The 16,491-nt window shown below is 38.5% G+C and overlaps 1 protein-coding gene across 1 annotated transcript in view; it reads right to left on the bottom strand.

Annotated features, from left to right (window-relative positions):
• LOC106882527 (uncharacterized) overlaps positions 1-16,491 on the bottom strand; it is a 103,264-nt gene that overhangs the window by 27,594 nt on the left and 59,179 nt on the right. The window contains exons 29-35 of the mRNA XM_089347808.1: positions 15,517-15,686; positions 12,299-12,530; positions 11,745-11,916; positions 10,874-11,017; positions 7,052-7,180; positions 4,240-4,377; positions 2,495-2,589 (exon numbers count right to left, since the gene is read on the bottom strand). Of these exons, the coding sequence (XP_089203934.1) occupies positions 2,495-2,589; positions 4,240-4,377; positions 7,052-7,180; positions 10,874-11,017; positions 11,745-11,916; positions 12,299-12,530; positions 15,517-15,686 (1,080 nt within the window). The remainder of the gene's footprint in view (positions 1-2,494; positions 2,590-4,239; positions 4,378-7,051; positions 7,181-10,873; positions 11,018-11,744; positions 11,917-12,298; positions 12,531-15,516; positions 15,687-16,491) is intronic.

Raw genomic sequence — 16,491 nt, 5'->3', positions numbered from 1 at the left:
CAGTGTATGAGTCATGATATACATGTGTGCATGCACATGGAAGGGGAAATATCAAGTGTAGTACATTATTTTACATTTGACTGATATTTGTCCTTGTCTTGTTTGTTGTTAACACGTTTCAGCTGATATACTCTCCAGCCTTCATCAGGTGTCTTGGGGAAAAGTTCTCATTCTTAAGGTATTTTTCGATTATCATTATTATTATTATTATTATTGAGTGAGAGAGCAGGGCATGCCATCAAAGTGACACTGGGGTAAAATATATGAAGCTCAGTATACCCATCATGACTACCCGTCTGATAAGGGTACACAAGGCACATGCATCACAACCATATGTGCGTGACATGGTGATCTCATATCAAGATAAATGGCGCATGACCTCACAGGTGGGGCCCAGTTAGAATTTTCTTCAGGTCGAGTAGCCCATCTCACTCAAAAGGTCCCTGAATAAGGTTTGTTTAAGGATGTTGAGCAAAACACCCATGTTTCCAAAGGTGAATTATTCAAACCCCAAAGAATTTCTCTCAACACGTGGCTATGATGCTCCCCAACTACTCCTGCTCATGATCAGAGATGCACATATCGTCAGCCACCAAGAAACATGCTCAACTGGTTAAGGTCAAGCAACTGACAAGCAAATCTGTGGTATTAAGCAGAATATTTGCTGTAGCCCATCTTTTATACCAAGACAAAACAATGTACATGATAACACTTCCAATCAATTAAGATCAGAAGCCACGAGAGCCACTGCCTGGTACTACATCAGGACATTTTATTATTATCATTATTATTATTATTATTATTATTATTATTTAGGTCACTGCCTGGAATCGAACTTGGAATCTTGGGCTTAGTAGCCCACACTCTTAACTACTATGCTTATGGGCATATGGTGTAGTGGTTAAGAGTGCGGGCTACAAACCCCAAGATTCCGAGTTCGATTCCAAGCAGTAACCTGAATAATAACATTGAAAAATACCTTAGGAATGAGAACTTTCCCCCAAGACACCTGATGAAGGCAGGAGGGTATATCAGCCGAAATGTTGTGTTAACAGCATGCAAATGAGGACAAATATCCGTCAAATGTAAATAATGTAAATAATGTAAATAGTGTACATAATTCCTCATCGCTTAAATATAGAACTGTATTATCAGGTGTAGTGTTGGCGAATTTCAGGAAGCATGGAAGTTTTAAAGGATGCAATGTCTAAGCAGCTAACAACTGATGCAGTTTATTCCATGCTTCAGCAACTTTGAGTGTGAAAAAATGTTTCCGAAAGTCATGGGAGCTGTGCTGTTTTCTGACTTTGTAGACATGCCCCACATGTGTTAGACACATAGAGCTCGAAAAAGTTCTCAAGGAGGTTGGTTGGCACAATGGTTAATAATTTTGTGAGTGTTGCCAGACATTAGAGCTTCAAATTATCTATGCCCAGGGAAGCAAGATGTACAGAGTATGGTAGATACTGGATGGAAGGTATTTGCATGGTTGCACATCTCTGAACAGTTTCCAGGAAGTCAATGTCCTAAGCAAGATAGGGGTTCCAGACTGGTGATGCAAATTTCTATGTTTTGTTTCATGCATATAGTTGCATATCTAGACATGCTCATATATATTTAAATGACAAAGTTTTGTAAAGTTTTACAGATTTTTACAGTTCCAGTGATGGATTGGATCTGTAGTCTTCGAATTAGCTTTCTCATTTCTGGTTTTGAGAAGCCTAATTTCTCAAGATTGGTATTTAGGCAGTGTGTTACATATCCCAGGGCCCCAATATGTATGTATGTATGTATGTATGTATGTATTATGTAGGTAGGTATATATGTATGTATGTATGTATTATGTATGTATAGACCATTGCTAACACTGTGTCAGGAAAACTTAGATTGCTGTTTAGGGTCAGGCGATACTGACTAACTTTAAGCAAATGCTGATATTCTACAAATCTCAAGTCAGTTTCAAAATAGAGCACTGCTCACTTCTATGAGAGGGTGTTGCCTCTATCTACACACACACACACATATTGTAGACCACACTCAAAAGAAGTTGATCTGGGTGAATAGCATCAATCTTAACTCACCAACACACTATAACAACTTGCTTACCATTATAATGCATAAAAATAGTAGAGAGCGGTAGAGTAGTAGTAGTAGTAGAGACAGAGTCATTACTGTTACTACCTTATTGGTCTGTAATTTTCTGAATTAACAAGCTATAAACTAAATACACATGATAGACTTCCCTCATCCCTAGCCCTTTCTCTTTTTTATGTCATCCTTACTGAGAGTCACTCAAAAAACCTACACTACCATATTTGTCCTGTCAATCCTCATCAGAGTGACAACATTTCGAAATTGTCCGTTCATTCGTGTTTTTTCCTATAGACATCAACCACATTGATCTTACCAGCCTGTGAGAACCCTACAAAGTGATGGATGCTGTCTCTTGGTATTTAAACAGTTTTTAAAAGAAAATAGAAATTGAAATGCTTACTTGATACAACCATAAAAAATTGCTATAAGAATGTGCAAGACTAATGATATTCCACAGCTAACGTGTGACAAAACAAATGAGGGCTGCTCGACATCCTGAAACAGACACAAACAACAACATATTAACTCCCCCTCCACTTCATTTCATCTGTGTCAATCAATACTTATATAAATCATAAGTGGATATAGCATTGATGAAGAAGGTGAGGACTACAGTAAACTGTATTAGAAACAATGTATTATTGGGTTATCTTCTATTACGTGTTGCACAACTCTAATATGAAGTTTCACTGCCGTCATAATGTATATCAGGTTGAGTAAAAAGTAAGCAATGTTTTGAACCATGAAGAATTTGTTCCGGATTTTGGCAGTTTTGAATTTTTTTTAAACATTGTTTTTGCAATTGTTTGATAATACAGACATAGACTTGCCCAAATGCATCAATAAACTACTATTGGTATTTTTTCACCGTTGTTACAATCATCTGAAATGGAGTTGTCAAAGCGCGATATTCGAGCAATTTTGCTATTCAACTTCAAAAGAGGATGTAGAGCAGATGAAACTGCTTACAATATCAACGAAATGTTTGGTGAGGAAATGACCAGTGTGTGGTCAACACAAAAATGGTTTAAACGATTTCACAGTGGAAACCTGAGCCTTGGACATCCATCTGTCATTGATGACAGTCAATCGAAGACCATCATTGAGAAAGATCCACATAAAACCACTCTAGATCTGGCAAAATAACTTCAAATTAGCCAGAAAACTGCCTGAAACCATTTACATGCAATCAGAAAACTAAAACGGCTCAACAAATGGGTATCACACGATTTGAATGAAAATCAGAAAATGCGCAGATATGAAATTCACTCATTGCTTCTTCTCCATATCCAGACTGATTCATTATAACTTGCAATGAAAAGAGGATTCTGTACAATAATAAAAAAAATGTTCTTTGCACTTGTTGGACCAGAATGAAGCACCGAAAACCTTCCCCAAACCCAAGCTCTTCAAAAAGAAGGTTATGGTGATTGTTTGGTGGTGTACTGCTGGATTCATCCACTATAACTTCTTAAAACCCAGCAAAACCATTACTGCAGAAACATATTGCCATGAAATTGCCAAAATGAAAAACTGCTACTCCTCCATCCCAGATTGGTCAATAGAAAAGGGCCAATCATAGGTCAGTATTATTCCCTTCAGTGGGCTGACACATTAAGTTGACAGCATACAACTACTTCAACTATTCGGATAGTTTTAGCACAATGAATTTCAAAACCAGGAGAAATGATTCTGCCTCCCTCCAATTCATATCAATGCTGGAGGAATTCCTATGTATTTCATTGAGAATGGTAGTTCGATACATCTAAAAGGTACCATCCTAAATTTAAACTAATAACAGAAATAGCAACAAGAACAATGCTGTCTTACCATTTATCAACCTTAATAAAATTAAAACTCTTGATATTTTATTTAAAAAAAAGTAAAATTCTCTTATCCCCCTATAATCAAGCTTTAAATATTTTTATCTCATAAATCTAAAAATCATTATATATCACAAACGCAACTCCCATTTCAATCCAAAGTTTAAAAATAAAAATACAATAACCCCTATTAATATTCCTATATTACCAATCAACACAAAGTCCAGTAGGTGTGTTAGTATATACAACTCTTTAAAATTATTGATACATAAACATAACTGCTGAATTACTGGTACTTATGACTTGTCATAATATTACCAACCAGTAGAGTAAAACTTGTAAGGTGATTACAGGAACAAACTACTTTATCTCCAGGACCATTGGTGGTTGTATTACAGCCATTGGTTGACCAACGTGGTTTCTGACCAGAGGATTCATCCCAATAAGCACACTGTTGGTTCTGAAAGAAAAAAAAAAATTTAATTCTGATAATTTAATCAACTTGCTTAGTAATTAGAATGTCGGTTTATTTGGCATAGAAAACATCAGAACAGACCATTGTCATTTGTGTTTGGTTATTATTGAGATATCCCATATCACAGGCTGTGATAGTTTAATGGAACATTCCATCTCATTTATAGAGTTATGTATATTCTCATAATTTACACTGCATCCTATATTCTTTTATTCTTTTATTTGTTTCAGTCATTTGACTGTAGCCATGCTGGAGCATTTAGCCTTTAGTCGAATGAATTGATCCCAGGACTTATTCTATTGGTCTCTTTTTCTAAGCTCTGTAAAAGAACTTGGAAGGTTGGGCCTCTCCAACCAGGCCTTTCACAATACCCTTAAAGCCAGGAATTAAAGCCTAGTACTTATTCTATTGGTCTCTTTTGCCAAACTGCTAAGTTATGGGGATGTAAACACACCAACATTGGTTGTCAAGCAATGGTGAAGGGACAAATACACACACACATGATGCGCTTCTTTCAGTTTCCGTCTACCAAATCCACTCAAGGCTTTGGGTGGCCCAAAGCCATAGTAGAAGATACTTGCCAAAGGCGCTATGCAGTGGGACTGAACCTGGAGCCATGTGGTTGGTAAGCAAGCTACTTACCACACAGCCACTCCTGTGCCTATCTATCTATATATATATATATATATATATACACATATATATATATATACATATATATATATATATACATATATATATATATATACATATATATATATATATCCATATATATATATATATACATATATATACATATATATATATATATTTATTTAGAGAAAACGTTTTTCAAAAAGTTACAATTAAGAAAAAAACTTCTTGGAGAGTAGAATGGTACGAATCTTTAGGAAGGAATTTCACAAACTGTATGTAGGCTTTAATAAATGTGCAAGTGCTTTCAGTTTTCAATGTCATCAAGCACATGTTATGGCTATTGTATGAAAGCGCTTGTACATTTATTAAATCCTACACACAGTTTGTGAAATTCCTTCCTAAAGATTCGTACCATTCTACTCTCTAAAAAGTTTTCTTCTTAATCGTAACTTTTTGAAAAAATCTTTCTCTAAATATTATAACTGTATTAAGTAATTTCCTGACACCTGTGCAGGTGGCACATAAAAAACACCATTTGAGTGTGGCCGTTGCCAGCACCGCCAGACTGGCCCTTGTGCCGATGGCACGCAAAAGCGCCCACTACACTCTCAGGGTGGTTGGTGTTAGGAAAGGCATGCGCAGCTGTAGAAACTCTGCCAGATCAGATTGGAGCCTGGTGCAGCCATCTGGTTCGCCAGTCCTCAGTCAAAATCGTCCAACTCATGCTAGCGGACGTTAAACGATGATGATGATGATGATGATGATGTATATATATATATATATATATATATATATATATATATATATATATATATATATATATATATATATATATATATATATATATATCGATGGCACGCAAAAGCGCCCACTACACTCTCAGAGTGGTTGGCATTAGGAAGGGCATCCAGCTGTAGAAACTCTGCCAGATCAAATTGGAGCCTGGTGCAGCCACCTGATTTGCCAGTCCTCAGTCAAATCGTCCAACCCATGCTACCATGGAAAGCGGACGTTAAACGATGATGATGATGATGATGATACATATATACATATGAGGGGTATTAAGCAATTCCTGGCTTTAAGGGTATTGTGAAAGGCCTGGTTGGAGGCCCAACCTTCCAAGTTCTTTTACATGGTTTAGAAAACTGAAGGACTGCTGCAATAAGTGTGTGAATCTCAGAGGGGAATATGTAGAATAAGATCATAATTAACCAAAGCCAGGAACTTTTCAGCACCCTCTTGTATATATGGAAATGTGGAGTATATCCCTCAACTAAGTGAAGATGATGTTTCTGGAACTCTAGATTTGTGAATTGTACCTTGTTTAACAGGGATTACCTATGTATCAGGGACCAGAGCAAGGATGATCCTGAATGCAAAACTCAATAACAATCACAGCAAATATTTTTTTTTTCCTTTTTTTTGTTGTCTACTCTAGGCACAAGGACTGAAATTTGGGGGAGAGGGCCAGTCAATTAGATCGAGCCCAGTATGCAGCTGGTACCTAATTTATCGACCCTGAAAGGATGAAAGGCAAAGTCGACCTTGGCGGAATTGGAATTCAGAACATAAAGGCGGATGAAATACCGCTAAACATTTCGTCTGGCATTCTAACATTTCTGCCAGCTCCCTGCCTTAAGAGTCTTAGAAATATTCGTTTCTACCCTAGGCACAAGGTCCGAAATTTGTGGGGAGAGGGCCAGTCGATTAAATCAACCCCAGTACGTAACTTACACTTAATTTATCGACCCCCAAAAGGAAGAAAGGCAAAGTTGACCTCAGCGGTATTGGAACTCAGAGCGTAAAGACAGACGAAATACCACTAAGCATTTTGCCTGATATGCTAACATTTCTGCTAGCTCGCTGCCTTAATCACAGCAAATATTAATGCAATTATGTTTTTGCTGCTGCTGTGGTTTGTATTTTTTTCAGGAGGAATCAGAGAGAGCCTTCAAATGAAACAGTGACTACAACATTTACAACACAAACAACAGCTATGAGAAATATAATATTTAGGTGTTACCTGATATACTAAATTGAATGATATTTTTACTGGTTCTTCAAGGTTAGTTATCTGAATGTTAAGAACATTTGCAGAAATAATATGACTGGTAATTTTGCTATATTCTTTGGTAGAAGATGTTTGTATCACCTGTAAAGAGAAGTCATTAAATAAACTAATTTAACCAATAGAAGAGTTTAAGGCATTGTTAAAGGATGAAACGTCTGTGTCATTGTAAACTGCTGTTCAAAGCTATAAAGCCAGAACACAGTGCTTCTTTTTTTTTCTGGCAAAATTTACAACTCAAATTCATGAAACTCACCTCTAAATAGGAAATGGACTTGAAGAAGCCATTGCAGTCTTCAAATTTATTGAAATCCAAAGACAAATAAGATAATAATTAAAAAGAACATACAAAGCCAGAAACCCGGGTACAAAACTATAATGCCAAGTTGAATAATGTTGCAAAAATGATGCAAAATGGGGAAATTATGATATATTTCAATGATATTCTCATGCAATACATCAACAATAGTGTGTTTGACCATCACCTTTCTGAATTACTTCAAAAACATGTGATTTCAGTCTCTCAATCCCCTTCTGCTGCAGACAAGTAAAAGATCTTCCCTGGCCTTCTTTATTGCTATTTTGAGTTCGTCAACAGATGAATACTGCTTGCCTTCACTGTACACAACGTTCATGAGATAACTCCAGGCATTCTCTATAGGACTCTTGAAATATGAAGTTTTCTCCACACAACCTTCTTCCTTCTTTGTCGATGTCAGCTCCATCCAACATATCGATGTATCACACAGCAATTGAAATGGCCACCCATGATGATGAGCGGCAGCTTCCCATTGGCAGCTATTGCTCCCTATACCATAAGACCTCCTCCAATACATTTACCTGTCCAGTAATACATATAACCGTCAGGGATATCCAAATTCCATTTTTTCTCACCAGAGAACAGAACCCTGGTCCATTCACCATCCCACTAATGCTGCCTAGCAAACTTCAACGTAACAGCTTCGTGGGAAGGGGACAATAACGGATGTCCGAACCACTTATACAGGTGGAAACCAGGGTTCAAAATCACCCTTCATACGGTGGATATCAAGGCTGATGTTTTGATTTTGAAAACAGAAGAGCAGCATGACTTCTTCACAACTCTGACAATGGCCCTTTCATCCTTTTCCAATGCAACCTTGGGATGTCTACCAACACGAACCCCTTGTAGTAGCTATCAGGGTCTTCAGAAACTTGTCCACAAGTGTTCTGCTTTGCTGAATCTTCTCGGCAATCTTCCAGTTACTCATTCCTTCCACTTTCAGAGCAAGAATCTTCTCTTGTTCAATTTCGGAAAGCCTTGTAGCTTTAGGCATACTGAAAATGTCATCTGGATCACAGTGAATACGACTGAGTTGAATATTTTCCGAAACAATCTGGAATGGTAGCTTTATAGTTTTGAAGAGTTCATATGCTAGGGAAAAAGCATCATTGTCATATAAGTGGTCATCATGGTCATAAAAGCATCATGGTCATATAAACATGTCAAGCCACAAGGAAAGACTACCTTGTTTGAAACAAGAGAGGGTTAGCAACTGGAAATCAGGCACAAGGAATCCTGCCTAACCTTTGCAAGCATGGAAAAATGAATCTTAAAACAATGCTGACATCATATGTTTTTGTGTTTGTGTGTGTATGTGTGTGTTTGTGTGTGTGTTTGTGTGTGTGTGTGTGTGTGTGTGTGTGTGTGTGTGTGTGTGTGTGTGTGTGTGTGTGTGTGTGCCTATGTGAGTGTGAGAGAGGGAAAGGAAGAAAGAGAGAGAGAGAGAGAGAGAGCATGGGGGGAAAGCAAGAGCATTTGTGTATGTGTGCATATGTGTATGTGTGTCTCATAGAAATTTCTCTTAAGGGACTTGATGTGTTATAACAGGGTCCTATGACAAAATATTATAACTTGACCTATTCTGCATTTGCATTTAATTCACAAATGTTATAAATATAATTATTCTACTCTACGGCTGTTTCAAGTGTATGTATTGATTGAATTTAAACCTGGCAAACTCCTGAATAAATCAGTGAATGTCTTGTTTGTTGATATTTTTATATTGGAACAAAGATCCTGAATTAACTAAGGATGTCTCGGGTATTTGTTGCTGTGGAGTCCAAAACAGACCAACATTCAGGTATCAAATGATTTATTGATGTCACTTCTGAGTGAGATGTGTTTCTAACACACCAAGTCCCTTAAAAGAGGGACAAGTGCTGTTCTGAGTTTGTAGATGCATTATAAATGGCACACGTACACACACACACACACACACTTTCATATATACACCTTTCATCTTCAATCGTTTGTCTTTTGCTTGTTTCAGTCATTAGTCCAAAGCCAGGCAGAGCACCACCTTGAATAATTTTTGACCAAAGGCAAAGTGGCTGAGTTCCTTTTGAGTGTTGGGCCTCATAGAGACAAAGTGGCCGAGTTCCTTTTGAGTGTTGGGCCTCATAGAGACAAAGTGGCTGAGTTCCTTTTGAGTGTTGGGCCTCATAGAGACAAAGTGGCTGAGTTCCTTTTGAGTGTTGGGCCTCATAGAGACAAAGTGGCTGAGTTCCTTTTGAGTGTTGGGCCTCATAGAGACAAAGTGGCCGAGTTCCTTTTGAGTGTTGGGCCTCATAGAGACAAAGTGGCCGAGTTCCTTTTGAGTGTTGGGCCTCATAGAGACAAAGTGGCTGAGTTCCTTTTGAGTGTTGGGCCTCATAGAGACAAAGTGGCTGAGTTCCTTTTGAGTGTTGGGCCTCATAGAGACAAAGTGGCTGAGTTCCTTTTGAGTGTTGGGCTTCACGGAGACAAAATGGCTGAGTTCCTTTCAAGCATTGAGCCTCACGAAGGTGAGGTGGCTGAGCTTTTGAGTGTTGGGCCTCACAGAAGCAATGGCCAAGACCTTTGGCATTATGTTATGCTTGAGAAGAAGACCCATCAAGCCAAGCAAAATCACAGTTGTGGCTGATATTGGTGTCACGTAAATGACACCTGTACTGGTGGCATGTAAAAGCATGCATTGAGAGTGGTTGGCATTAGGAAGGGCATCCAGCTGTAGAAAACCATGCCAAATCAGACTGGAGTCTGGTGTAGCCTTCTAGCTTACCAGCCCTGGTCAAACCATGCAATCCATACCAGTATGGACAATGGACGTTAAATGATGATGATGGTATCAATCCCAGGGCTTCCTGATATTTATTCTGTTTTTTGCCAAACCACTAAGTTATGGGGGCGTAGATGCTTCAATGCCACTTGTCAAGAAGTGGCAGGGGACAAAGACTGACACAAAGACACACACAAACAAAACACATACAGCACACATATAACACATGTGCACACTCACACATGCACACACATACACATACACATGCATGCCCATACACACATACACACATACAACCTGTGCACACATAACACACACATGTGCATGCACACATACACAACCTGCGCACACACAACACACACACATGCACACACATACACACACACACACACACATACAACACACACACAAGACACACACGTGCATGCGCGCACACACACAAGACACACGCGTGCACACACACACACATACATGATGGCCTTTGTTTTTTTCAGTTTCCGTCCACCAAATCCACTCACAAGGCTTTGGTTGGCCTGAGTCTATAGGTGAAGACACTTGCCCAAGGTAGCACACAGTGGAACTGAACCCAGAACCATGCAGTCGCGTTATATTAGCATTGTTTTCTCAATTATCAAAAAGTATGAATTCAAGCATTCTTTAATCAGTTTGAAGAAGAATTTCCATGTTTGTTCCATACCCTGTATAGTTTATCATCCTCAATGAAGAAAAAGGAAATCCTGGAAACGGACGACTGTTCTTCGTTTTTCAGATGTTTAAATAAACTCCTTGGCAATGAAATGGAGATCTTCATTGTATCTTCTGGCTGTGAGGAGCTGTATATCTGACGAAGGAAAATGAAAGGAAAATCGAAATTAATAAACTACTACTACTACTACGACTACCACCACCACCACCACCACTACCACCACCACCACCAAAACCACCACCACCACCACCACCACCACCACCACCACCACCGCCACATACTATATATGAGTGCGTACTATATATGCACTCGTATTTTATATTCCTAGTGCGTACTATATACGAGGTTAAAAATGAAAAAATATTTTCTAAGCAAAATTTTCTAAGTGATAAACATGTAAAGGCAATTTACTTAATATTTATTTTTCACTGACTTTATTACTGTTATTTCTTTATTTTCTGCAAACAAAGTGCACAAAAAAGCTACACGTTTGCATTATGTTATACATACAATAATAATAAAGGATGTTACCGGATATATGTTTACAAACCAAGGACGTTATATAGACCTCCTTGACTCAAGTTAGAGAAGGGGTGCATATTATACACAAGGTTTAGGTTTTTCAGAGGTACAGCCCTCTAAAAATCCCCTGTGTATTATACTCAAGGGCAGACTATACTCGAGGATTTATGGTAGATATTAATAAGAAAACCTGAAATTAATGCATGCTAAATTTCACAAATCTATCATTAATTCCTTCATAGTGAATGCATGAACTTTTCAGTTCACCCTCATATTCTATCAACCTGAATGTTTAGAATAAACCTGTTTATAAGAAAGTAATCACAAAAAAGTATTGTACCAATGTCTTGGCTTTAGTTTCCTGATTTCTAGGTAAAACACCAAAAGAGGCACCATTGAAAGTGTCCTTTTCCACTCTGATAACACCAATGCCAAGATTTGAATATAAAACTGTGACCTGCTGTTCTTCCAGTGAAATCTTGTCTGGGATTGTTTCTATAATGTTCAGCATTCTATAAGAAAATCAAGAAAATAACTTTCAGTAAACAATGTATTTTTCAAATTCCTAATTAACTACACGTGTAATTACACTAATTTCAATTAATAAATGTTGATATGTCCGCTGTTGCTTCCTCTACTTTTGCTATTGTTACTGTCAGTGTTTATGCAACTAATTTCATTGTTTATGCTGCTGTTGTTATGGCGGCGGCGGCTTCTTCTTCTTCTTCTTCTCCTTCTCCTTCTTCTTCTTCCTCTCCTTCTTCTTCTTCTTCTTCTTCTTCTTTTAATGCTGTTCACTGCTGCTGCTGCTGCTACTACTACTACTACTACTACTACTACTACTACTACTACTACTACTACTACTACTACTACTACAAGGGATTTGAATATTACCTGGTGACACTTCTATTAGATTGTTCTGTCCCATCCAAAATCCCCTCTGGTGTGTCTTCCATATTGTTAATACTAAGCAGTATATTGTTCAATGTTATATTGGTGGACACCTTCGATATCAATGGCACCATTTTCTCATGAATGTCCACAGCCAATTGAAAATCTTCTTCTTTGAAATAGACTGATTTCTTTGAAATATCCCAGAGCTGTCTTGAGAACTTTTCGATATTTCCTGCAATGGAAAATTTAATAGGAAATTTAATGAAATTTACAGTTACTTTGAGATGAAATATCAGATGTAAATTAAATGCCACAAAACAATTAATGAATCACTGGAAGTTAATTAACAATTTCACTTCATATAACATAGAGATATGTTCAGTTCCTCAGTTGTGAACTCATTAAGGCAGCAAGCTGGCAAAAATGTTAGCACGCCGGGCGAAATGCTTAGCAGTATTTCGTCTGCTGCTACGTTCTGAGTTTAAATTCCACCGAGGTCAACTTTGCCTTTCATCCTTTCGAGGTCGGTTAAATAAGTACCAGTTATGCACTGGGGCCGATGTAATCGACTTAATCCCTTTGTCTGTCCTTGTTTGTCCCCTCTGAGGAGTCCCTTGTGGGCAGTAAAGAAATAAGTTGTGAACTCATTGTTATGAGTGGGACAGTACCACAAAAGCCAGCCAGGCTGGAGCCTGCACCAAAACAGTCACAAAAATCCTCACTACTAGCAAGTTGCATCCTTCACTATTCACAAACTCATTTCCACCTCCCTTCTATTCCACATCATCTCCAACATCATTGTCCAGATTTCATGTGCCCCTACCATTTACTTCCTTCTCATACGGCTGTGCCATTGTCTCAGCCCTACAGAATTAATCTCCCAATATCTAACATCGACCTCATCCTCACGCCCCTCATGACTTCTCTTCTCTCCCACATTCACAATACCAGCCATGCTCTTTATCGCTTTAATTCGTTCTCTTTTACTCCTGAAACTTCCGGACTTCAGTTTACCATCAATATCAAGTCCGTCAGAATGAAAGCCTCCTCACCGTCAAACATTTTCTAAACCTCCATCCCCATTCCCACCCAACCACTTATATCCTCATCTGGTGGGCTGAACTTGTTCTCAACTAAATTGCTTTTCATTTGCTAGAGAGTTCTATCAACTGGCCTCAGAAGTGGCTATGGGAACATGAGTGGACCAAAACTACGTGAACCTGTTTTTCGGCCCAAATACTCTCATAATTCACTGGTCCCACTCCTGAGCTTTCTGGTCGGTATATCAATGATTGCATCTGTACCACTTCACTCACCTGCAAAAAACTAAACTCCCCCCTCTCTTTCATCCAGTCCTTCTACCCCACCCTTAAATTCTCCTGCTCTATCTCTGACACCTCTGTTAACTTCCTTGATATTTCAGTTTCCATTAACTACCCCCCTCTTACCACTTCTATCTACAAGAAGGATATGGACTCACACTCCTACCTCAAATTCACTTCCTCCCACCTCACCCACACCAAATTGTCCACCTCCTACTTTCAGTTCCTCTCTCTCTCCATTGGCACTCTAATTACGGCAATGACTTCCAGACAGTCCCAACTCATGGCCTGCTACTTCAACTACCATGGATTCACCCTCCTCTATAATCCATGTTTCCCTCACTTACGCTTGAGTTATTGATCATGCATCAACCCTCTCTGACTGTCCTACACTTACACGCCTCCCCTCCCCTCACCTACCTCCTCTACTCTACCTCTTCATCGCACTATTTTATGCACTTTCTGTTCACTTTAATCCAACCTCACCACTTCTTTCTTCCCCAGTCCACTGTGCCTTCCTTCAAACACACCCAAAACCTACATGACTTACTGGTCTGAGGCTTTTTCCCCCGTGCTTGACAGTCAACCTTCACATAGTACCATATCCACCTTACACTAAAACAACCCACACATCATCATCATTATCATCATCATCGTTTAATGTCCGCTTTCCATGCTAGCATGGGTTGGACGGTTTGACTGATGACTGGTGAACCGGATGGCTGCACCAGGCTCCAATCTGATTTTGGCAGAGTTTCTACAGCTGGATGCCCTTCCTAACACCAACCACTCCGAGAGTGTAGTGGGTGCTTTTATGTGCCACCAGCATGAAGTCCAGTCAGGTGGTACTGGCAATGGCCACGCTCAAAATGGTGTTTTTTTACGTGCCACCTGCACAAGAGTCAGTCCTACGGCACTGGCAACGATCTCGCTCAAATGTTTTTTCACGTGCCATCAATGGTCAGTAAGGTGATGCTGGTAACGATCATGCTCAAATGGTGCTATTTACGTGCCACTGGCACAGAAGCCAGACAGTTGCTCTGGCAATGATCACGCTCGGACGGTGCTCTTAGTGCTCCACTGGCACAGGTGCCAACATGATTTCGATTTGATATCAACTAATATACTGTAAATCATTGAAAGAGCCTCTAAGTAGTCACCTGATCTACTAGAAATAGCAACTACACTTCCACTCAAATCACACTCCACTGCATTAAAAAGAAAATGGGATGGTCATGATTAAAACGCCTATGCTGAGTTGAAGTTGATCTGGGACTGAACTACTTTTGCTAATATTGGGTTGATGCATAATCATTGTGGCTTTTTTTCAACGAATTTAGTTCAACAAAAAACAATAACAACATGTAACAAAAAACGTCCTTAAATGATTATTCCGGAGCAGATTCACCACCCACTTCAATTACTGCTTCCCATTTGCTTGGCAGACGGTCAGACTGTCATTTAAAGATGTTTTTGTTAAATATTGTGATTGTTTTTGTTGAATAAAATTTGTTGAGAAAAAGCCGCAATAATTATGCACCAACCCAATGTTATACTACATGGTCATTCCCCTTGCTCCTCTTTCTCTTGCACAGGTAAAAAGATGAAAGCTTGCCTGGTATGATCATGTATCCTGCCACAACTCCCTGTCAAAAACCATTCTTCAGGGCACAGTTGAGGGTGGGGGTGAAAGAGAGACAGACAGACAGAGAAAATCCTGGTTTGCCAATCTCAAGGAGTGGACAGGTCACAACACAGCAAACCTGCTATGCAGGACAGAGAACAGAGAACAGAGAACAGTGACTATGAAAGTAACTAGAGATCCAATCCATCAAGTGGCAGCATCATTTAAGGGATGTTGTTGATGGTGATTTCAAAACACAATTGTTCACTCACCTTCATCAATGTTTTGTATTTTGATATCTTTGAGTTTCTGATTGATCCATTTTGTATTGTTACATTGAGACAAGTTTGGTTTTTGCCAGACACCAGTAAATGGTGTACACTTTTGTTTTATCTTCGAGTGGCTTGTTGGAATTTCTTGCTGTAAAGCTGTGCTGGAAGAACTGAAAAATAAAAGTAAAATATTGTCAGTCGTGTTTATTTGTTGTTATTTTATCAATCTCACAGGAACGTAAGGAAAATATTGGTCATGCTTGGATGTGAACTCATAGTCTAGCAGGACAAACAGAAATACAGAACATGTACATAGTTTGTCCATCAACCTGTTATTTCCACCAATTCACTCTCCACAAAAACTCATCAAAAACATTTCCTGTCAAGATTTAACAAAAAATTACTATGTCTACATCCATTTACTACTTTATGCCTTGTTATTTTTTATGTTTATTTGATACAAGTTAGGTTTAAGTGGTATAAGTAATTAGGGCAATAGCCTGCTAATTAAAGTTGAGGAATGGGGTCAACTGTTCATATTCTGTCTCTAGCCTTCTGTTATATTCCTAAGAACGGATTAGATTTATCTTTTAACAGATCTGTATTTGCCGAGCTGCAAAAAATAGGTGCTCTAAGTAGTGAAGTAAAGTTGGGTTAATGAACAGGACAGGAAAACATGTATGATGGAGTAGAGGAGTTCCCTGCCCCCCCCCCCCCCCCCAAAAAAAAATACAATCCACAGTACCAGGAAGAAATAAAGTTTACAGTTAGAAACATTTGACATAAATATTACATAACTAATTAGTGGTTTCTATATAGACATTATATAAATAATTATCATTATGTTATAAACATTATATAAATAATTATTGTTATGTTACTGACACTATATAAATAATTATTGTTATGTTATAGACATTATCGATACTATAATGGAGAAATCTGTTTATTATTTAGGTATGTAACAATTACTAA

The sequence above is a fragment of the Octopus bimaculoides genome, chromosome 2 (assembly GCF_046866305.1).
Source record: "Octopus bimaculoides isolate indiv1 chromosome 2, ASM4686630v1, whole genome shotgun sequence".
Taxonomy (NCBI): Eukaryota; Metazoa; Mollusca; class Cephalopoda; order Octopoda; family Octopodidae; genus Octopus; species Octopus bimaculoides.
Note: the sequence above shows the minus strand (reverse complement) of the source record. Positions and strands in the feature narration are given on the sequence as shown.